General features: G+C 43.3%; 2 protein-coding genes across 2 annotated transcripts in view; both read right to left on the bottom strand.

Moving 5' to 3' along the window:
* Positions 1-11,351, bottom strand: part of dnah7 (dynein, axonemal, heavy chain 7) — a gene marked incomplete at both ends in the record, with an annotated part of 94,980 nt that extends 83,629 nt beyond the window's left edge. Inside the window, 13 exons of the mRNA XM_080018912.1 lie at positions 32-110; positions 1,032-1,159; positions 1,984-2,253; positions 2,721-2,900; positions 5,350-5,533; positions 5,919-6,038; positions 6,882-7,007; positions 7,643-7,715; positions 8,649-8,829; positions 9,389-9,473; positions 10,110-10,272; positions 10,593-10,683; positions 11,340-11,351. Of these exons, the coding sequence (XP_079875038.1) occupies positions 32-110; positions 1,032-1,159; positions 1,984-2,253; positions 2,721-2,900; positions 5,350-5,533; positions 5,919-6,038; positions 6,882-7,007; positions 7,643-7,715; positions 8,649-8,829; positions 9,389-9,473; positions 10,110-10,272; positions 10,593-10,683; positions 11,340-11,351 (1,692 nt within the window). The remainder of the gene's footprint in view (positions 1-31; positions 111-1,031; positions 1,160-1,983; positions 2,254-2,720; positions 2,901-5,349; positions 5,534-5,918; positions 6,039-6,881; positions 7,008-7,642; positions 7,716-8,648; positions 8,830-9,388; positions 9,474-10,109; positions 10,273-10,592; positions 10,684-11,339) is intronic.
* A 5,464-nt stretch (positions 11,352-16,815) lies between these two features.
* The window catches only part of esyt3 (extended synaptotagmin-like protein 3), a gene marked incomplete at its 5' end in the record, with an annotated part of 20,973 nt that continues 13,443 nt past the window's right edge, over positions 16,816-24,345 (bottom strand). The window contains 8 exons of the mRNA XM_080018913.1: positions 16,816-17,587; positions 17,893-17,942; positions 18,495-18,600; positions 19,313-19,543; positions 20,484-20,806; positions 21,459-21,608; positions 22,313-22,399; positions 22,612-22,683. Coding sequence (XP_079875039.1) covers positions 17,548-17,587; positions 17,893-17,942; positions 18,495-18,600; positions 19,313-19,543; positions 20,484-20,806; positions 21,459-21,608; positions 22,313-22,399; positions 22,612-22,683 — 1,059 coding nt within the window. The 3' untranslated portion in view covers positions 16,816-17,547. The remainder of the gene's footprint in view (positions 17,588-17,892; positions 17,943-18,494; positions 18,601-19,312; positions 19,544-20,483; positions 20,807-21,458; positions 21,609-22,312; positions 22,400-22,611; positions 22,684-24,345) is intronic.

The following is a 24,345-nucleotide window of genomic DNA, read 5'->3' on the forward strand; positions in this document are numbered from 1 at the left end:
AGGAGACATGGCAAAGGGGAGACTCTGTTACCTTGAGCTCCATCAGCCTCTGTGTGTCGGGAGGCGTGCCCAGCGCCGTCTCAGCGATGCTCTCAAATTCTCCGCAGAGCCTGCGGGGTGGGGGGTATTACAGCTCAGTGTCACGGGTAAAGGGTGTGACAGCGAGCGAGTGGCTGCGATGGGATCTTATTATTGCGCGGCATGGAGCTTAGATGCACCACTGGGACGCATCCAGGGCAGTGCCGCAGTTGAGTCTCATTTAAAAACAGAATGGGGGGCGGAGGCCATTCCCGCAGGTGTACAGAACGCTCCGCTCCGAGGCTGAACGGCGACGCGGCGTAAGGACGGGTTTTCGCCCCGGCAGACCGGAGTGAAGCGGAAAAGCCTGTTATTAATCACAACAGTGGACGTCCTCAGGCAGTGGTGGAGAGCGGCCAAGCACTTTGTTACTGTACTTAAGCAGGTACAGATACTTTAAAAATGTACTCAGGTATATTCCGTTTCACAAACGTTCAGGCTTTCACTCCACTACATTTTCGAGTCAATATATATTATTTTTACTCCTCTATATTTATAACAGTTGTGTTACAAAAAAATGAATAAATCAAGGACTAGATCTATCAAGGTGCTCATCAATAATTAATTACGCCCATGTCCTTGCAAATGACTGACATCATTTCAAGTATTTAATCTGTAAATTGTAATTTGCATGAACATCATCTGCAGAGAAAAAGGTACAACAGTACTTCATACTGTATTATAAGCTCTGCTATATCAGGCCATTGGATATGATAAGTACTTCTACTTCAAATAAGTTCATTTTACAGAAAGTACCTATGTACTTTACTCCAAGTAGAAAGGGCAATGTGGCACTTTCACTTTTACGAGTCATTTCGTGTCGGGGTATTTGGGTTATCACTGAAGTACAAAGGTGTGAGTACTTCCCCCGCCACTGTTCAGATGATAAGACGGCTTGAACAGCAGCACCAGATGCTGCTGAACAAATACGCGGGTGTCCCAGCCCCACTCACTTGCTGTTTATTTCCATGTGGTCCTTCAGCATCTGTTCGATCAGCTTGTCCTGCAGCGCGGTGGCACGCTTGACCAGAGCGCGGATCAGATCGTGGGACTGGACCTCGAACATCCCGAGACGTTCTGCCTGTCCAAACAGGAAGCCATTAACATACCGCGATGGATCCATGTGTCCCCATGAACCTGTTCGCAGCTGTTAACTGTCACTTTCCCACCGAGGTTTGAGCCTCCCGACGCCAGCCGCTGTAACCGTTTTGGAAAATCGGACAAGTTTGAAAGTGGCCATGGTCTCTCGGTACGCTGCTCTGTCCGTGACCAAACTTTTTTAACGCATTCTAATGAATCATGGCTTATGGAAAAAAAAATAATAATCACAATTATTGTAACAGCTATGTGGGTGGACAAAGTTTGTATCTTTGTCTTTCTGACAAGTCAAACCCATTGTTTTGGAGGAGTTGAATACTAGCGACGCAAGACTCCGACTTTCCAATGACAATGAGTCTGGAGTCCCTCTCCCAAGAAATTGAATCTTCGACCCCCCAAGCTAAAAAAAAACAGCCGAGGACTAAATTAAAGTCAAAATTTGCATTCCGCCAAAAACAAAGGAATTGTGACAGAGTGAAATGGTTCCCGTGAGAAATCCATTCCCCGACTCCCCCGACTTCAGCATACGTTACATCACCGGAACCAAACTGAACAACTCTCTTTCATGAGTGAATTCTCAAGAACTGAACTGGAAAAAAAAAAGCTTCATCCTTTCATCACTATCAAAAAAGCGCTGAGTAAGCAGGCTTTACAGTGTATATTCTTGACCGATGTTTACTACCAGGGGAATATTTTATACTTTGATCACCTCGGTGGGACAGCTCTGAACCTGGTGTTCCTTAGTATCTGGTAAATATCTAAATATGTGGATGAGACCACGAGGGCTACACCCCACTGTCCACACACCTTGCCAAGGGTGTACTGGATCTGGTCGACCAGCTCCTGGAAATGGATCACCTCCTTCATGATCTCCTGGCAGGAGTGCTCCTCGCTGAGGAACCGCTCCACGTCCTCCTCCTTCTGCCTGGACACCAGCGATGCGTACTTGTCGTAGCGGTGGATGTGCTCCATGGGCGCCTGGCCCTCAGCCCAGATCACCCTGTGCACCTCCTTCCGCTTAGCCTCCAGGATCTCCGGTAGAATAATGGGCCTCAGGGTGCTTCCATATGGGTTGCCCTGCAGGGGGCGATGAAAAAAATAATAATCAAATAAATTTTTTTTTTTAAAGGATTTGATGTCATGCAAATTTAAATACGGGCCGGTCATAAAACTGTCTTTTCATGGCTGCAAACCTTGAACACGGCATTATAAAATATTCAGAAATCAGTTTGTTCTTCTTTGGGAATGACTAATATTAGGTTTTCTATAGTTTTATCCATCATGAAATTAGCATATTGGCTGCATATGCATGTATGTGATGACATCATGAGAATCAGAGAAAAAAAAAGACAAAGATATTTACTTTCTACCTTTTGTACATCCTTTCTTTTTTGCGCGCGCGCACACACACACACACACACACACACACACACACACACACACACACACACACACACACACACACACACACACACACACACACACACACACACACACACACACACACACACACACACACACACACACACACACACACACCTCACCCAGTCTGGGTAGAGCCTGCTATCCATGCGAGGCACCTGGCCGATGGTGTTCAGCATGAAGTCGAAGACTTTGAGCATCGCCATCTCAAAGTCAAGGATGCTCGGCTCCAACTTGATCTCCTTGTCGTCAAGGACGAGGCGCAGCACGAAGCCGGGGTGCTCATAGTCTTGCACCGACATCTGAGGAGATGTATAAAAACAAAAAAAATAATAATAATTGCAAGGCATTCAGGAAAGGCCCACTACTAAAACAGATGAATATACCTCTACCAAACCTCACGGGTCTGCTGTGCATCTTCCACATATTCTTGTCCAACAGTCTAGACACTGTCTTTTTTTTGGTTGTGTGCACTATTAGTGAGTTCCATTGAAGTCGGAAATTGGAGAAACCCGACCTCCTACTTGGAAAAAGTGTGACGCCAGATAGAAACTACAAAGGAAGACTGATAGATGACTTCACGTTTCTCCAACCACTGCAGAGTGGTACGAGACCTGATTAATTTGCTGGCTAAACATTATCCCTTACTACCTTAAAGAGCAACTTTCAGGTTGTCGTACCCAGTGAATTAAGGAGGTGAGGAAATTATATAGCAATTTGATGTAAAAAATATTTTCTTTTTTTTATTACAAATGGGTTAGGGTTAGGGTTAGGGTTAGTTAATCTAATATTTATTTTAGATTATTTTCCATTTTTATAGTTTAGATTTGTTCTCTACTATGAAATGAAAAACTTAAACACAACTAAGAGAACTAACGGTTCTGCTCCACCCCGATGGGAGCAATCCCGCTCTGCCCTTCAGAAAAAGACAGGGCGGTGTGGTTTTTTATTTTAGATGTAGACTTGTTTTCTTTCGAAACAAAACAAAACCTGCACACCCGTGCCGCGTCACGCACATCTCTCCATCGTTCTCTTTAACTTTACCGCCGTCTCTGTTGGTGTGGGACTTTATTTTGTAACATTGGATTTTTTGTGCAATGGTCTTTACTTCTAAATAGTAATACTTCTGTAATGGGGAGACGTGTCACTCCGCAGAGCCACCGATACCCACCCCTCTACTCTGCAGGCGCTAGTGCAGACTTTGCCAGCTCGTGGCCTCAGCTGTGCTTGAACCACATTGTTACTGCTGACATTTTTATAATTATTATTATCCTCCTTGGAATTTATTAGGGCTAAAAAGTCCAGTCGGGAACACGACAATCGCTGAAGCCACGGACATTGGTTCATTACAACCTGGACATCTCAGACACACCGTGGCTCAAGTTTGATCCATATTTGGAGCAGGAATTAGAGAAAAAAACAATTACATTTTACCAGAAGTAGCAGAACATTCGCCCAATGCCAATACGTCAACGCTCTAAAACTTCTGGTTGGGTGGGGGAGTGAGAGGAGTTTGTGGACTGGGACGCTTTGTGACATCATCATCCAATTTGTTATGAGCAGGTTGTGGCTCTGGGGGGGCCTTGGCATTGCACGAGGTGCGTGGTGTAGACTCCATCGCTCTGTAGTGGTTGCTTCGGACATACAAACACATTATGTTCACATCTGACCTAGTGTTGTGTCCCTTATTTTGTGGCATTCGAGCCAGTCGTAACTAGGGTTGGGTACCGAAGCCCAGTGCCAAGATGTCTATACAATCGGCATATTATGGACCGAATAGCAACACAGATTTCGATGCCACTCAAATGCCTGAGCTGTCGATTTAAATAATTGCCCTCTGGAGCAGGAGAAATCGTATTTTCATCGTCATTGCGATATGAACAGGTGCGATAAACACGTCACAAAAGACTGACACACTCATTTTATTTTACACGCGCCACGCACAGTAAGCTGGCGGAATTTTAACGTTGACATTCCTTACTCACCTCCACGTCAGTCAAAAACAAATTCCGTGTTTGTATCTCACACATGGAGTTTGCGCGCAGCTCCAGAGCAACTGGCCTGAAACGTGTTTTATTTTAGTCCCAAAAGTTTAAAAAGTTGATGAAACGTCTATGAGGATGCATGCATTGTTGAGTCTGTTTGAATGGAACAGTGTTGCTGGAAATTTTCAACTTGTAACATCAAGAAACAATGTTTTATAAGTCCGGTTAACGTCTCTCTGGTCATTAGCATTCAGAGAGTTGCGCTGTGTAGCCTTAGTGGCGTTCAATGTAAACTCGGAACATTGTCACTCGTGCTGTGTTTCAGAGAACCTGGAAAACTGTAACACCTACCTACCACGACGAAACCTATTTATTGCTGCAGGCAGCAATAAATAGGGTCAAGTTTAGTCACAAACACAGTATTTCACCATCTGTCGACTGACTACCACCCTGCTACTGTGCCATGACAGTGGAACTATGTTTACCCCTGTGATGGGCTAAAATGTAAAAAAGAATTTTACCTGCAAACTACACCTACATTCATCTGCTTTTGCTGCCAGTAATTACATTTATTTTTTTCAAACGATTTTATCCATAAGCCCATGATTGTAAATCCATTTCAAATGTAACCTGATAGTTGCTCTTCTACTTAAGCCAAACTAGGTCCATGTTTCCCCGAACACATTTCGCTTGGAAGTGGGAACTACCGACTTCCAATGCAGTGTCACAACCGCAGATCAGTGGACAGAGTTAAACGATGCTCTACCGGGTCTCCGCAGATGAGGCGTACGTAGTCGCTCATGGAGTCTAATGCCAGGCTCTGCAGCTGCAAGCTCATCATGGTGGACAAACAGTTGAAGAAAGACTGCAGCTGCTTGGTGTTGTTGATGCTTGGCACCCACTTGCGCTTGAAGCCCTGGTAATAAATCTCGTTGATCTCAGGAAACCATCTGGGGCAGAGTGAAGTGGAATTACCAAGGGCAATCCCAAACGGCGGGCAAATGCATATACATAATGCGATGCTAAATACAATTCCTAACAAATACTACAGTTGAACAAACCGAATATGACAAGCAAATGATTTTGCTCCAAGTTAAGCCTTCACTGAACCTTCGCCATTCTTGTTTTTAGAAAATAGTCAAAAGTAGATTACTTAAACAAATGATGGTAGTAATGAAATTATAGTAGGTCAATACACCATCACAACACATTCAGGGACATGTAGTTACTTGTTATTGTGAATTTGATTGCCATTTATTTTCAGCACCATTGCTGTGTTACAGATGGGAGACAGCCGTCTCCTGCAACGAGCGTCAACTGGGGGCGTGGACTTACTTTTCAACCAGCACCTCTTTGGTACTCTCAATGTGACCGGTGACAATTTTAAGGAACTGAGAGAGCATTATGGAATGATCCCTGCTGTGGAAGCTCTGCACATCGATCAGACGTAGACTTCTGCGGGGAACAAAAATAAAGACAAAGTCCGAAAGGGGAAGATGATAGTGGGATCATCCTTGACCTACATACTTATTATATAATAAAATTGTATTAAATTGACAGCTGACATCAGACGTTTCTCCTGGTGCGATAAATCCTGTATCCATCTGGCAATTGGTGGGCTGCTGGTTTGATACCTTGATTATTCCTGGGAATAAGTGTTGAGGCGCCCGTGACCTAACCTAGCGTTTGTATGCTTCAAAGAGCTGGTGCGAACGAGGCTTTTAAGAGCAGATCTTGAAGCTGGTTTCTGCCGTCCCCATCCACCCCATCCATTAATTTAAAAAACGCATCGGTATTTACCTCACAGAACTGGTTTGGGGGTTTCGTCACACTTTCATTGTTATTAAGTGCTCCAATCAGCGGGACTTTATTTTTAAATTCATACAAAAAGCAGAGTTTACTTGACAAAGCTATTAGAGAGAAAATTGAGGAAGAGGTAGAGAAAGGAAATACATCAAAATGCCAAGATGAACCAAGAGTAGATTCCCGGCAGCATTCTTTCTGAAAAATAAAGTTATTTTTGTGTCAGGCTCCTACTGGTTTATGTTCTTTATTATGGGGACGCTATGGGCACAAAGACATTTGTACCTTCTGTTACCTGCCTCCCTTCTCTTTGACCCTTGCCTTCCTTTTTTTTTTTTTTTTTTTCCTAATTTGGTTTCTTTCAGTTAAAACCGTTGAAAAATGTTGTTTCCCTTCCCTTTCATGTGTAATTTTTAATTACAAAATATTTATGTAACAAAATCTCATACAATACAATCTCAAGGGCTAAACATGAATTGGATGGGCTACACTTACTTGTAAGACACGTGCCACAGGTCCAGAACCTGCAGCATAGTGGGGTTGATGGTGTGAAGCATTTCTGCCATTTTCTTTTTGGCAGAAGCAAAGGACTTGTGCCATGGTTTTGGCAGAATGTCCAGTCTGGAGGTCAGAAACGGAAGAGATCAACCACATACACGGAACACAGTTGTTAGTTATAGATACTGAGGGACTGCAGGCTGACGTAAGGCTGCAGAGGGAGTCGACCAGCCTCGCTCCTGTGAAATCCCGGAAATACCTCTTCCAGCATCTCAAAGCTAAATTATTTAAGAGATACATCTTGGGTCTCTGTAGCAAGTCGGAGATTGCATCAAGGGTACGCATCAAAAATAGTTTACCATGTAGAACCATCTAAAACAACAAAGACCTCCTTTCTATATATTCTTTAAGATGTATCGCTTAAATAATTCATCTTATGAGACGCTGGAAGGTGTAACTCCTTAATACAGGTGCTAGACTGGTTGATCCCCTCTGGGGCCTCACTTTGAGATACACAGGGATGAAATTGGTGTTGACGTTTCGTCTGAATACTAATTTTTCCGACAAAGTGTCCCCCGCTCCAGGGAAGAATATCCCTTTAAGGGGATGAGAAGGAAGGATTACAATTACTTTACAATATTAAGGAAAGGGTTAGGTCGCGACCAATCCAGGGTTTTTAAGATGTTAGGGCCTTGAAACACGATGGCGGGTCAGCTTCTAAAATAGGATAAATCTTCAATCAGATTTCTGACACTTACTCGGCTCTATGAGGAGGAAGATCTACCACCTTGTCCTCATTTCTATGCCTCGGGTCTTGAAGCATGAAGTCCACTGCAAACACAAACAATGCGTCTTATCTGTAAATGTATTTCCATTATCCACATAAGTAGTTTGGCAACACGAAAAACATGTCATCATATGCTGGCAAAATTTAACCACGGTTTATTTCTGAAAAACAACTGTAAAAGTTATTACATAATCACCTGATTGCGAATTGCAATAATTTTGGAAAGATCTTTAGATTCCACAGTCATACAATTTTTCAATCGAAATGTTAGGGCAGTTTTAAGCCAAAGTTAAAGATTTTGCAGTAAATAAAATGTGAATACTACATTTCCATTAGATGAATAGATGGCTATTCTGAGTATTATTACACTATTATTATTTTCATACAACGATAGAGACATAAACTGAACAAAAAAATTATAATTAAACTATTTTTTTATTTGTATGACAGTTTCATCGGCAACTAAAACTTCCAAAATTTGAACTCCACTTGCAGACTAACTCTGTCCTGGATGCTGTAGCATAAAAATACTCTGTGTTGTATGCCCAGCATGCTGACAGCACAGGTTTAAAAAAATATATTAAAAAAATTAAAAAAAAATAAAAAAAATAATAAAAATAAAATCAAAATAAAACTTCCAAAATTTTGGTTGTGACAGCCCTATTTCTTAATGCAGTTAAAGCAGAGGGGGGAGAGCTATTGTACGGAAACATTGAAGAGCAAAGAAAACAAAGGAGTAACAATAAAATATACTTTTTTATGTTCACGCGAAACTAAAGCAGGTCAAGCAAAATGCGTTTTCCGGTTCATTCCGTCCAGTTGTGAAGTTTAGTCACAAAGAGACATGCGATAACAGGGTTAGAAAAGGTTGAGAGTCGTGCGTGGAAGTCACCATCGGCCCACATGCGATGGAAGTCCGGGGTGGAGGCCTTGCCTGCCATGCACTAAGCACCGGGTGTGTCACTCAAGCAGCGTACCGGTGGCTTTCTTGGCACTGAGCGAGTGCTCTTCCCTCATCTCGACGGAGAGCAGCTCCAGGGTGTGTGCTCGCTTCTTCAGGTGGGAGGGAAGCAGCTCCAGAACGTTGTGCAGCCTCGAGTCCTCCATGCGAGCCAGGTTCTCCGTGTCGATGCCGTTACGGACGTAGTTCTGGTATCTCTGACGGGACCAATCGGTGCAGAGTCATTAGGGGAATAGAAGGGGGACTTGTTATGCGCCGTCAGCCAAGCGCTCCAAGGAACAGTCAGGATTTTCGAGGGAAACTTCAACTTCCTCACTTGCAGAATTTCCTGCTTTTACATTTTGAATTGTTGATACAGAGGGTTACTGCTTTATTATTTATTTTGAGGTATATTGTATTTTGACAATTTTTTTGTATATCAACATTTGTTTCTATTTTAAACTTCCTATTTTATGACATATGTGAACATTTTTTATTTGGGGCATGCATAATAAATTTGTTTCTGAATCTCTAGTACTGTACGCAAAAAGAAAAAAATCCCTTTTTGACAAATATCATTGAGTGCTTATTTTTGGGTGGGTTGTATCAAAAGGAGAATCAAATCTTACAAGATAAACAAGAACCAGAGTGAAACACTCAGATTTATTCAACCGCCATGGAATGTCACAAGAAAATGTCATAACAAGATAAATAAAACATTTTTGGGACAGCGGATTTTTGCATAAAATGCAAATTTGAAGGCCGTTTTAACCTCACCAGCATGTGCTTTTCTGTGGCTGTGAGGGATCCACAAGTCGGAGATTCCAAGCTCTCACTGGACTTCTGAGGGCTGGGCTGCTGCCTGCAAAATAGAGAAACAAAATAGGTTTTACATGAAGGCTGATTTAATTCCTCTGGTCATACGTAGACAAAGCTGGGGGAAGTTAATTGCTATAAAATAGCATTAAAATATCATTAAAACATACGACAACATTCTATGAGGAGGTATTTCCCAGAGGGTCATGGACAGTCTACAAAATTGCAGTCTACAGTCTGCAATTTTGTTAATATTGCCCCCTTTCTATGTTGAGAAAAGCAAGCGCCTATTTTAATTGTTCCTACATTTATGGGCATCGCTGCCACGTTGTGCTGATATAAAAAAATATATTAAAAATGCCTTGCCGCTTCTGACTCCTACATTTTACTGGAACTATGATATTTGATGGAAAAGAGGTGGTTATAGAATTGAAGGAGCTTTGGCACACTACTGCTCAAGGCACACACACACACACACACACACACACACACACACACACACACACACACACACACACACACACACACACACACACACACACACACACACACACACACACACACACACACACACACACACACACACACACACACACACACACACACACAGCTATTTGAAGGGAAAGGCAAACAAAAATCACAGATAATCCGTTTATTTCAGGGAGAGGTCTGCGCGACTCACATGATGATGCCGAGGACGGCGCCACGGAAGGTCTCGCGCTCTTTGGTGGCAGGAGATTGGCTGCTGCCCGCATGCTTGGCGGGGTCCTTCTTCTGGGGCTCGCCCAAGCTTTTGCTGAGGCCTTTACTTGGCCTCCCAAGGGTCCCAACACCCAGCAAATCCCCTGCGCAATACGGCAAAACTGTCAAAAAATCTGAGTAGGATCACATTTTACCATAACATTTAACTTGAAACATTGACATTGAGCATTGACAATAAACACTTTGTTTGCACACAACCTTGCCAAACCTCGACACCTGTCTACACTAAACTTAGGGAGATAACAGTAAAACTACAGTATTATCAGAACACTCGTTATGGCACATGCTCCAATGGGTCTAACATCTTTAAAAGGAAATAATGGCGCCTTTTAGCTATCAATTATCTTTTCCGGGGAGTCCCCTGGGACCTCTTTGAAGGACCCCCCCCCGACACTCCCCTCACCTTTCAGTGTTGCTCCAAATTCATGTGGGGTCCATGTGTGCTGCACGCCAAATGTACTTGCCGTGTTCTGCCACTGGGGATCGCTGCAGCCCTGGAGATACAAAGGCAGGGCAGTTCTTGTCGTTTGGTGGGACGGCAGAAGCAAAGAGTCAGATATCGGTGTTGTTTTGGATTTATTTGCTATATTTAACATTAATTGTGGGTCTGTATGATTGAGGCGTTACTGGGCTCCCAGTCAATCCAACAGACGATCAATGACATTAACTTCAGCTGTGTTTAACCCTGACACGTGTCCAAAAGTCTGCACAAACAATACACGCGCTCTACTTTCATTGGAAATTATACAGTTGGGACGATTTAACTAATCTGCCACATTGGCGAGTCATACTGCCCAGTTTCTGTTATTTTTATAAGATCAAAGTCAGTGAAAACCTGTCTATCAAAGTGAACATAAACCCCTTTTTCCATTTTCTTCCATTTCCAGATCAGAGCAGATTTTCCATCTTTCCACCCTTTTCTACTCTGAACGTGCTAACTTATGAGGCAAAGCTGTGAAAATAATGAAATGCAAATAATATGAGGTGGGCTGAACTCTCAGAATTCTGAGTTAAGTTCTGTGTCAGGAGAGCTGATTAGCCCTCCGTTTACACATTGAACACATTACATGTTTAACCCTGACCTTTTTTCGGGCAAAACAGAATGTATGAAATGTTTTGTGTGACAGGTGGTCCCGACATTAAAACTCACCTTGGTCTCCATGCGGATGTGGTTTCTGACTTGCTAGGATAAAGTTATCTATCAAAATTATACATTATACAGAGATGTATGTCCTCAACGAAACAACTACCTTCAAATTCTACAGGTAAGGGCAAACCTGCTTGTCTGGTATTTCGATTCTTCACCAAGCATGTCCATTATTGTCAGTGTTTGACAGAATAACTAGACAATTCCTGGTGAAATAGTGCATTTTGTGCTGGCCCTGTGTTTTTGTGTACATATTTATGTATTTACTTCCTCTTTGCGTACTTCCAAACAGTCGGATTTATGCGGGGGAATTTGTGATGTCACAACAACGCATGAGGACGACCCCCTGTTGCCACAGCTACCGGGAGGCGGGGCAATGTGGGGAATTCCCCTGATATGTTTACATGCGCCTCCATGACGACTAGATTTCTCTGCCGCATTCCATTTCCCCATAGGAAACCTGTTCGGCAAAGTTTTGGCACAACCCTCATGGCCAAATAGTTCAACAAAGCGGTAGCACAACCGGCGGCATCGAGGCGGTTGTTTTGGTTATTTATTTCCTTTGTATTAGAGAATTATAAAACAGGTCAGATGTGGAGTTTCTAATTTAAAAAGCTGAAAAATACAAGCATATACATAAAATGAAAAGAAAGCTTTCTGGGGACAATTAAAAAGAAAACTCCACAGAATATTTTTACCCCAGATGTAAATACACCGATCAGCCACAGCAATAAAACCAGTGACAGGTGAAGTGAATAACATTGATCATCTGGTTCCAGTGGCACCTGTCAAGGGGTGGGATGTAAGAGGCAGCAAGTGAACAGTCACTTCTTGAAGTTCATGTGTTGGAAGCAGGAAAAATGGTCAAGCGTAAGGATCTGAGCCACTTTGACAAGGAGCACATTGTGATGCTGGACGACTGGGTCAGAGCATCTCCAAAACCACAGGTCTTGTGTTCCTGGTATGCAGTGGTTACTACCTACCAAAAAGTGCTCTAAGGAAGGACAACCGGTGAACCGGCGACAGGGTCATGGCGCCCAAGGCTCATTGATGCACGTGGGGAGTGAAGTGTAGTCCGTCTGGTTCGATCCCACAGAAGAGCTACTGTAGCACAAACTGCTGAAAAAGTTAATGCTGCTCTGATAGAAAGGTGTAGAACACACAGGGCATCACAGCTTGATGTGTATGGAGCTGTGTAGCTGCAGACCGGTCAGAGTGTCCATGTTGACCCCCGTCCACCACTGAAAGCTCCTACAATGGACACATGAGCGTCAGAACTGGACCATGGAGCCATGGAAGAAGGTGGCCTGGTCTGATGAATCGCGATATCTTCTACATCATGTGGATGGGCGGGGTAAGGGTCCGATCAGATGGAGCATCTGTGGGATGTGCTGGAAAAACAAGCCCGATCCATGGGGGCCCCACCTCACAACTTCCAGGACCTAAAGGATCTGCTGCTGACGTCTTGGTGCCACATACCAGAGGACACCTTCACAGGTCTTATGGAGTCCATGCCTCCACGGGTCACAGCTGTTTTAGCGGCACAAGGGGGAGCTACACAAGATTAGTGGTTATTAGTGTTGGTTTTAATGCTGTGGCTGATCGGTGTATAAAATAATGATAAAAAATTCAAATGAAACCCCTTTTAAAATGTGGCATGAAATTTATACAGCCAAAGTGTATGACAAATGAGCAAAGGTGAGGCGAGAATAAAACTTTCCGGATGATGTGCTGCCTTCACCATCAATTATCCCGTATGAATTAGTTTTGTTTTACATTTGCCCTCAGCTGTCGCATTCATCACTCGTGCAATAAATGTGACTTGCTTTTCCTCGTCCATCCATAACTTGTTTCCATCGTCTTGAAACTCATGCATTACTTGTCTTTCTTTCTCTGCTGAGGTTTCATCATTTCACATCCTCTGTAAAAATTCACTGTGAGCACCACATTGCCTTTCTTCCTTACAAAACTTCACCATACGTCCAAAATGTTAACACTTCATCTCTCTATAATCTCAACAGGCCCAAGACCGTGCCCTCTCACATTAGAACAATACAAATCCATAGAAAACTTTCTGTGGTAGCATTTCTGAGGAAAAAAAAAAAACCTTATTCTGCTTTCCTGTTCTTCCCAGGTTCTAGTAGCCTTCTTCCTCCTCTTCTTCCTGGGTTCTAATAGCCTTCCTCTTCCTCCTCTTCTTCCTGGGTTCTTATACTCTTCCTCGTCCTACCCTTCTGCTTCCTATGTTCTTGTAGCCTTCTTCTCCGTCCTGGGTCCTTCCTATTCTCCCTGGGTTCTTTAAGGTGGAGGTACACTTAAGGAGAAGTCGATGTTTTGGACCAAAAAGACGTCAAATGGAGGCGGTGATCTGGGATCTCGTCGTGTTCTCAGCGCAAGCCCCCAGAGGCGAACTATGTCTTTGGTCTTCCTTTTCTGTCCGGGAGCTCCCTTTGTCACGATTGGCAGGGGACGGGGTTGGACCTCCCTTTCCCGGGTTGACAAGCTTGTTTTTGTCCCCGAGCCCCAGCATTCGGAGCCCGTTTTATAGATACCGTATCCCCTCAAATATAAACCGGTGCTCTAACGGAAAGCGGTAAACAGGACTGAATGTGAGTCAGCGCGTGTGCGTTTTTTCTCCATTTCCCTGTGTTTTTGTCACACATCTATTGTTTTCGTTGGTGGATTGCGTAATGGAGAGAGAGCGATCTCCGTTCCACCGTGCGCCCCGTGTCTCCAAACGGCAATATAACGGCAGTTTATTTTAGGTGTTTATTCTGAGGAGCACGGCACCCAGGCGGCAGTTGAGGTACATAAAAATAAAAGCCCCGGTCACAATTTGACGAAAATACTGCCAATAAACGTCATTGTTTGAGTTGGATTTCACAGTTTTTTTCATTTTGTCATCTTTATGTAAAGAGAAGCCACTCCCACCTCCTCTCGCCGTCGCGTTCATGCTTCTTTCATCGCAGAGTTCTTTTTGAGTTCTTATTGAGTATCCTGCTGACGGTGCATCTGGGACATCTCCAGTGGTTCTTACATGTTTTTGTGGGGTTTTTTCCCTCCTGTTTAACCTCCTGTTTAATCTTCTTCCTGGGTTATTACCACCCCCTTCCCCGGGCTCTTAGAACTTTTTTTCCTTCCGTCTTCTGAGTCTTATTCCCTCCCTTTGAATTCCACTTTTTTTTTTTTTTTCTAATTTCACATTCCACATCAGATTTTCCTGATATTGTCTGATTGCTGCTGATAAGCTCGGTCAGTAAGCAAATGACCTTCCTGTCATCGTCCCCTGTAACAGGTAAGGTACGGGTGCTCGCCTGCCTGTCTTCACGTGCCTGGCGTCGCGCTGCTACATGCTGATGCTAACACGGTGGCGTCCTGTAAAGCTGCGTTGCACATTGTAAGCAAATTAGAGGAATGAAAGAGATGAATTACATAGTAGTACACTCAATACACCACACTGATATGGTTGTATTGTAAGTTGGTTTTTTTTCAGGTCGAATAGCTTGGTACTTTGTTGACGATTTTTCTGAACAGAAGATGAGAAGCGGAAGTCGCCGGGAGCCCCACCGCGCTAGTCGTGAAACGAGACCCCGAACGAGTCATTCGCAGCGAACAAACTATTTGACTTACATAGTAGTTGTTACAGTAATAGTATTCCGCTCACGAACTGAAAATAATAACCGAGAACTAAATTAAAAGGCGAAAAAAACCACAGAATTGAACGTCACAGATTTACACCGATTCACACCGAAATAACACAAGGAGCAGGTGAGGTACCTGGAGGTCACTGACTGACGGGGCCCGACTGTTGTGGAGGACGTACGACACCAAGTGACCCAAAGCAACCAGTGCTCGACATAATACAAGGGAACGAATCATTCTCGGTGTGAACAACTCTTGAGAACCAGGAAGAAAAATCCCAACATGTCATCACTACGCGATAAGGATAGTAGTTGTTAAACAACGTTATATAAAAGTAAAAGGAGTATTTAGTAGTAGTAATTAAGTTATATAGACACATAATAGTAATAGTATTAGTAGTGTATAGTAATGTGTGTGTGTGTGTGTGTGTGTGTGTGTGTGTGTGTGTGTGTGTGTGTGTGTGTGTGTGTGTGTGTGTGTGTGTATGTATATATATATATATATATATATATATATATATCTGACGATAAAAAAATAAGAATTATGTCAACAAGTCTGCGGGCCCATCGACCAAGGTCACTGTTTGTCGGGACCACAAGATGGACCTGCCGCTCGTACAAATCTGTGTTTTTTAGGGGGTGGTTGAGGTCACTGAGGACCGACTTGACCGGAGTGAATATGAACGCGCGTCCCTCCTCGTTCCACGGCGACAGAGTTGCTGCTGCTGCTCTTTTCTGCTCTACATCTCCGACCGTGTTTAACGTAAGAAGCACGAGTAAAAATGATAAAATATAATTAATTAAATTGAACGATAGTACATCAAGTGATGTGCACTTGCAGGGTCTGTGTGTGTGTTTTAATTACACACGGTATAAATTACAGTTTAACCCACATGTTGTTCCGGAAAACGAGTAAAAACTGGTTTGTTAGTGACATTAAAACTCACCTTGCCCTCCATGCTGCTGTTGTCTGTGGCTCAGCTATGGAAATAATCACATTCGGCCGTAATGTAATAATAATAATAATAATAATAATAATAATAATGGGATGCACACTTTGAACTAAGCCATAAAGTCAGGTCGCTTCGCGTGCTGATGAAGCCGGTGAGCCGTTGCCAAGGACGTTGCTAAGGAAGCACAGAAGCCCCGCCCCCTCCCCCGACATTCCCTTGGATCGGTCGGTGCGTGTGTGTGTGTGTGTGTGTGTGTGTGTGTGTGTGTGTGTGTGTGTGTGTGTTCTTCATTTAAATAACAGATAAAGAAAATTGAAAATAATCATAATAATAATAAAGCCAATACAAAAAATAAAAGCAGTACTAAAAAGAAATAGCAAGACAAAAAAAATACTATCTATCTATCTATCTATCTATCTATATATATATATATATATATATGTGTGTGTTTGTGTGTCTGTGTGTATAATAATTTAATATATAAATACTGTAAAATCAAGAAAATACAAAAAAAAAAGAAAAATACACACAGCTGGTCTTAGGGAATGGATGCTTTGTGAATAATTGATCCTCCCCCTCCTCCTGCGACCCTCTCCCTCCACCAACTCCGAGCTCAAATGGGTGATGAACATTTATTCAATGACATTCTTTGTTAGATACGACCAAAGTGATTATTGACAGCAATTCTGTTGCACCATAGGCGTATTTCTTCGTAACCAACCGCTTTAGATGAAAATGAACCAAGATGAACTGAGGGAAACGTTTAAAATGATAAAAGAAAGCATTAATAAAATTAAGAACCAACACAACGCCATTTGTTAGTGATGCTCAACAAAGCAAAAGATTAACACATAATAGTCGTTATTATTAGGCCATTGTCCGAGAGACTGAGAGCAAATTTAATCTTAAACATAGGTTTGAATTTTTCATTTTAAGGTATGATAGCAGATAAAGTGCAATATGAACTGGTTTTTTTTTTAGTAAGTCATAATTTTGTGTTTGTTTCTCGAGCGCTTAAGTGATTAAAAAAAAGGAATAAAAGAAAAACAACCAAAACCTCTGACTGATACTACTGCGTATCACGTCAAATCCAAATTGCTGGTGCCCCGCCCCTTTGATGCACTTATGCTGGAACACGACATTCCTCGACATCCCAATGGAAGGTTATCCCTGAATTTAAGTTAAAATCATAAACAACTACAAAACCAGCAATTTACAAAATACTTTACAACATACATCTCTATCAAAATAATAATAACAATAAAAAAATCTGCCAAACACTTGCACGTTAGACCACAGTGTGACTGGTCTCATTTACCAACCAACCAACCACTTGTGGAAATCTGAGCAGGCAAGTGAAAGGAAACCTCCTCGGCTTCCACAACAAACCGCTACCATGGCAACCCTGGCAAAGGAACGTGATGGCATCGTTAGGACCCATCAGCGCTGGACAGCACGTCTTTTGGCAGGTTTTATGTTTAGGATCCAGTTAATCCCCTCTTCCGTGTGACACGTTGCACTGTCACGTTGCAGGGTCATAACAGTCTGTGTCTGATCTAAATATTTAAAAAAAATAATAATAAAATTTAAAAAAAAAAGGTATTGGAGCTTCTCCTGCTAAACAGATTTCTTCAGCCCAGGTAGCGTGAGCTTATACCTTCAGGAGAGAAATGAGAAAAAGGTGAAGAATGTCGGCACCACCGTTTTGATACCCCAACTAGACAAATTTCCCGAATTACAATAATAACTTTAACCTGCATGGAAAAAAGACATACATGGTATCTCTAAAATGACCTTAAGTGCAATTAAATCATTTGCCAATATCATTTTCATTTGACGTGGATTTACAGCTTTGAACTGCAGATACAGTGATACAGCGGAAAATATATTTATTTATTTCTAAAAAATAAACAAATAATAAAAATTAATAATCCCAAAGCAGTGGAAGAGTGGATTTCTCACCATTCTGTGACCCCTTTGACAAGGTCTAGAGGGGACAGATTGATGAGGACCTGTGGACGGGAGCAGACGTGCCATTCAGGTTAGAAAACATGCAATACATTCACAATATATTCACCGTGTGACGGAGCACTTCATTTAGTTTTAGATTTAAAAAAGAACAATAACTGTAATAAAAAATAAAATCAAGACATTTCTAATAACAAAAAAAAAGATCAAATAAAAATAGAAGGACAAAGCCAAAAAAATAAAACAAGAAAAACAAGGAAATCGTTAAAAAAAATAAATTTATGAAAGCAAGAAAATACAAAAAATAAAAATACAAATAAAAACAATTTGTTCGATTTTAAAGTGGTAATCTGACTCTTTTGTTGAAAATTCCCGTATTTTATATGCTTTTTTTTTTTTTTTTTTTTTAGTAAACACTTCATAGGAAACATCCACTCTTACACATGTGCTCCTCTATATGCCGTTTCCACAGTTGGTGGCGGGGTCCGCCTTCCCAGACAACAATGCAAAGATCGCGTACGTGCAAGACGCTAAAACACTAAAGCTCTAACCCCATTAACCTTTGGGAACGTGTTTCATTAAACACCGTTACCCACCATTCCAATCTCCTTTCTCTCCCGTGTGTGGAACATCCTGCTGTTCTTCACGGCGACATCCAACTTCCTCCTCAGCGCTTCCTCCAGAGACACGCTGAACTCAAACCTGTCAGGAAAAAAGAGGAATGACAGAGAAATAATGCGACGCACCCTCCACCTCCTTGCATCAAGTACAACGACGCAAAGGTTGCGTAAAAGAAAAAATGATAAAAGATCAAATGGATCACAATTTTTCAACCGAGGCCTTTCTAAAACGTTGGTTTCCGTCAATTAGAACCGTCCGCAGCAACGTCCTCGCTGAACTGTACGAGTGGGAAACGCACCGCTCTGCTGCGGCTTCTCACTGGGCTTCAGTGCAGCCCAATGGGGCAAACGTTTAAGCCATAAAACATGAAATGTCCCTTTACGTACATGAAATGTACACTTTACGGGTTACACCGAAAAGTAAACGGTCCCAAAATCGTGCATTTCATCAGGTCTTTATTGGCTCTTTTGCACTTTCGCAAATCACTTATTCCGGCTACATCCGTGCCAGCGCACTGTACGGTAAGAGACTAGAAACGGGAAGTTGCCTCGCTTCCTACTGTACAACCTTCCGTAGCCAACGTAATGCTCTGGACGTGCAGCGGCAACTGCCAAAAGCGGTTTAAACCAACATGTCACTTTGCTGCTATTCCCAACCTGTGGCTCTCTTTTTGAAAGGAGGTTAAACGACTAGGGCGGGGCGGGGCGGGGCGGGGCGGGGCGTCGCAGCCGGGCGGCCGGAAGCCATCTTTTCTGCTCGCGGGCGGCGATCAAACGCAAAACGTGCCACTCACTTGTCGTTGAAGACGGGGTTGATGTTCCTCCTTTTGACCTGCGTCCTCATGCGGTGTCTCCACGACTGGTCGGGGAGCAGGTAGAGGCGGACGTAGGAATCCGTGCCGTTCTCGCCGCAGGCAAACAGGTCCCTGCAGGCGTTGACTATCACGATGAGCTTCTTCCTCAAGGTGGCGTAGCGCAAGGTCACCTGGATCTCCCCCAGTGTCCCCTGATGGTTCACGAGGGCCCTTCAACATCGCGGACACTTTCATTAGTCCCGCTAATCATGGCCGACCGTCCCCGAGTCGCCAAAAAACACACAGACATTTTAGCCCTTAGCAGAAAGCTAATCACACATATCCAGAGACAGCGGACGCACCAGTGGAAAACTGTGGAAGAGCTAATGAAGAACTGAATAAACTTAAACCGCAACCCTTGGCGCTTGGATTTAAAGTGGTAATCCGTGACATTATTTTGTGTAAAAAAATATATAAATAAATAAACAAATCCCTAATTTGATTGACTTTTCAAGAAACAGCCCCCCAATGTCTTTGTGCTATGAATTACTGTTATGTGGTCCTCTATGTGCCACTTCCATCGTTTGAGGCGGGGGTCCGCCTTTCCCGGCAGAATGCACCAAGTGGGTGCGTGTAGGATGTGAAAGGCAGCCATGGTGAACTCGACGAAGCGGCGCATATAGTTGTGGTAGGTAAACTGCCGCAATGGATGAAAACCCCCAAAAAAAAAAAAAAAAAAAAGAACAAAAAATATCCCGACCACATCGAGTGATCAACAATAACCTAAAACGAATCCAGGGATCAAAGGAAGGCAAACTTTGGAGAAAACAACAGGGCACGCCAGATTGTTGCGTTTTCGAATGGAATTTGGGGATCTTAAGTGTATTCTGCCCGACACAGACGATCTGATGGATTATCACACTTTAATGAGATAAAGCGGTAAAATGCAACGTGATGTAGGATATAAAGTCATACATCCCTCCTCCCCGGTGTGTCTCCCTGGTGTCACAAACACTGTGTCCCAAACACTCGGAAAGAGTGGCTCTCAGTTTTTTTTGTCAAACCTTTGGACCCTTGAAACCAAAGCACATTCCAAAAACTAAACACCGGGTCCGGCTCTTATCGTCCCTTTCTACGGTAAAACAAAAACCGGCAGAGACCCGAGACTCACTCCGGATACCGGGCTCCCTCGGAGACGTCAAAGCGGGACGAGGCCATGGAGTTTTCGGACAGCAGGCTGTGGGAGTCGTAGCGGCGCATCTGGGGCGTGGCGGGGGCCGTCCGGCGGCCGGCCAAGGCCAGGGAGGAGCCGTGGCGCTGGGGGTCGTACCCGCCGTTGAAGGCGCCGACGGAGGCCGACGCCGGGGCCGGAGCGGAGGCCGGCGTCGGGACGGCGCTGGTGAGGGCCCGGTCCACGGCGGCTGCGGGGTCCGCGGCGGGCTTCGGCGGGGGATCGAGGACGGGTTTGGGCTTGGGTTTTTCGATGGCGAGAATCTGGTTTGGGATGGAGGGCAGAGCTGACGTGAGTGGGGTAGAACATAAAGCAGGAATTGAAGCATTTGTAGAAAAAAAAAAAAAGAATCTACGTGCTATGAGGAATTACAGGGTGTCCTCAGCAATTTTCTGTGATATATTGGGTTTTTTTTTAGTTTGTTTTACTTTTTTTTTGGAGATATTTGTTCACAATTTATTCAAACCCACCATCACAAATTAAAGAGAATTCATGAGTGCGGAAGAACATTAAGCAGGAATTGAAGCATTTGTAAAAAAAAAAAAAAAGAATCGATGTGCTATGAGGAATTGCAGGGTGTTCTCAGCAATTTTCTCTTATATATTGGGGTTTTTTTTGTTTGCTTTACATTTTTTGGAGATATTTGTTCACAATATATCTAAACTCAGCATCATATATTAAAGTGAGTAAAATTTTTGTCACAAGACAAGATTTTTTGTCAGCAAAGTTGACGCTTAGTTGTATTTGTGTAGCCTCATTTTGCACGCCACACAATCAATCAACAGTTAATCACAGGCAGAACATTCGAAGGGGCGCGGCGGGGTGTGTTTCGTGCGTCCGTTATGCAAACACAGGGCGCGCCGCCGCTCAAATTCTCAAAATCCGCGATCTCCGGTCCCGTCGGCGCTTCCTCACCCGGAGCGTGGCCTTCATCTTGAGCTGGCTGGCCGCTCCCGAGCGCTCCAGGGAGAAGCGCTGCTCCAGCGTCATGTCAGAAGCCTTCAGCAGGCGGCTCAGCGGCAGGCTGAGGAGGCCCAGGACGCTCTTCTTCTCGTGCTCTTTCACCTGGCGCCCGGCGGCGAGGAACACAAAGCACAACGCAACCAGGGTCAGACCACGCGGAAACGAGGTCCCCGGGGGGGTTCGCCGTCCCATCCGGAGCAAGGGGATCCCCGTGGGAGCGATCGGGGTTGGAGCCACACAAATCCCCCTCTTACCGAGCTTGAAGTACAACGGGGAAAACAATCACAAGCGATTATAAGTACGGCATTCACTAAAGTTTGGGCCTGGTGAAAAAGTGTTCCATGCATTTCTTTATTCAGTTTGTAAAACAGCTGCAGGGTTCAATGCGCGCTCGTTTGGGTTTGCTTTTGACGAAACAAAATAGGAAGATAACGGTCGCTTCGGGATGGTAAATCCACATTAAACGTATTATAAATGACAGTTTTATCCGAACCCGCCGGTGTCGGCCAACCTGCAGAAGTCGTTCTAACCCCCCCAAAAAAAAAGCCTTTTTTTTTTTGACTATAACCTTTATGACATTTTTAAAAATCTGCATTTAACCCAGGTTAAAAAAACAAAAAACAAAAAAAAAAAAAACATTTTTTGGGGGGGTATTTTCTATGTTGCAGGCAACTTAAGAAACAGTCACCCGTTCAACCCCACGGACCCGCAGCCCTCAAACCTGAGTATTTCAAAGCACAGAGATTTAAATGGAGTGAAAGGTAAAAGGCGGGGAAGGAGCGGCTCGACCGTCCAGAGACAAGCACCTGAACGCAGAGTTGCTGGTTCTTCATGCTGTGCACGAAGAAGGTGAAGCCCTCCTCCCAAACCGGGTCCTGAGATGCGTAGGCGACCTGCGGGGAGTCACATTCGGAGTTTGAGCTCCACACATTTTGGAAGTTGTCGTCCCCATTTTGCGTTCTTTCAAAGAAGGAAGACGTTTCGTTTTTTTTGGGTGGGTTTTTTTTTTTTTTTTTTTAACCCATTAGAAATGTACGTCCTTTTCAGGCAGTTTGGTTTTTTCACCCCATTTACTGAAATTTGTAGTTGGTAATAAACCGTGTACCTTGCTCTTCTGAACTTGGTTGTCAATGGAGAATTCCACAAATGAGTTTGGATTTGCAATCCTCCTGGTGAGCTGAAAACATTCATAATCATGGTTACAATCGGTGGAGGCGTGTGGGGTTTATTTGGTTATGAGTGAGAGTGAGCGACAACACGCGGCCGGCGTGCGTCTCCCTTTCCCTACCCGTGTCAATATTGATAAGACCAAGCGTATGACTTCAGGGAACGTGAGACGGCAAAATGCAGTTATATCAGAACCGCTGGAAAGTCTCATGAAACCAATTGAAATTTAATTTAATCGGGAAAATCTGTTACTTTTTCCCACAAAATGATCATTTTTTTTTTTTTTTAAACCAGTTCCAGTCATTGTCCCACTTTGCACTCGTTTGGGGTAAATAAGGCATGCCGTGATCCCTCCACACTGGATTCAACACTCGTCCAATTGACTTTCCTGACATTTAAAAGCATTTTTAGGGGTTTTCGCCGCTCCGTGAACCTGCGAACACGCTGTATGGAGGGACGCAGGCCCTCCATTCAGCGTGTTCCGCTCATAATTTGCAACACAAACCAACGAAACGCATCCCGACGTCGACAAGAGAGAGGTGAGTGTCCGTTGCACGGCCAATGGTGACGATGGTGAGTTTATTTCCACAGTGTGTGTGGATCATGGTCATTATGGATGAAACTATGGAAAAGGATGAGTTATTTACCAGGAAAATATATTCATACTGAATGCTGTTGAATGCCATTTTCAGTGTTTGTAGGCAGTATTTATTTTATTCTTTCAATTATTTATTTTTTCATTTAACTTCTTTTTCTTTTTTCTTGACTTGCGTTGTTTAGCTGTTGTAACACCTGAATTTCTCCCCCTGGGAATTAATAAAGTCTTATCTTGTGCTCATAATAAAATATGTATATTTGCATTCCAACTGAGCATTTTAACAATTTCCTCCAGTCTTTCTGGGAGCAAAACATTCACCATATGGCCCAAAATTCTGCATTTAAGCTGTCTCTGTTGTTTTTATGACGGTCTGCGGGTAAAGGAGCTCAGGGGAGTCTTTTTCTGTTCTCTTCCCCCCGAGTCTATCCCCAGTTTGACCTATAAACTGTCATCTCAGCCTGAGGCCGCATGTGCTTCTGTCCACCAGGAGGGAGCGTTCAGAGGCAACTGCAGCTCAAGACGGTTCAGGTGAGGAGACACACACACACACACACACACACACACACACACACACACACACACACATACATGAGGAAATATGGGTCAACTATTATAATTTATTATATATTATTAGTAATTGTATTCATGTATATTATCATTTAATGAATACTTTAATTCATTTTTTTGTTATTGTAATTATTGTTATTTTTTTTTAATGTTTCCCGCTGAGAAGATCAAATATGCAAAGTGACTTCGATCCAAAACAATGAGAGAATGTTCTTGGGCCTGCAAAGCCTCTGGTTCCAACCACACCCACACGATGGACTGGTATTCATTCCACTGCACAAACTGGAAAATCCAGCCTGACAGGTGGTGGTGGTGCATTGGTGTGGAGCTGTGGAGCCAACCACGCCAGGATTCCAAACATAACGAAAGAAGAAAAAAAAAAATAAATAAACTCCACGAAGGTTTTATGCTGATGCAGGTTCACAACGTTGTTTTCATGTTTGATGTCATATTTTTATTTTATTTTATTTATAACCATAACCACACGACCACTGAGCCCCAAGTATT

The sequence above is a fragment of the Zeus faber genome (genome assembly GCF_960531495.2).
Source record: "Zeus faber genome assembly, chromosome: 18".
NCBI lineage: Eukaryota > Metazoa > Chordata > Actinopteri > Zeiformes > Zeidae > Zeus > Zeus faber.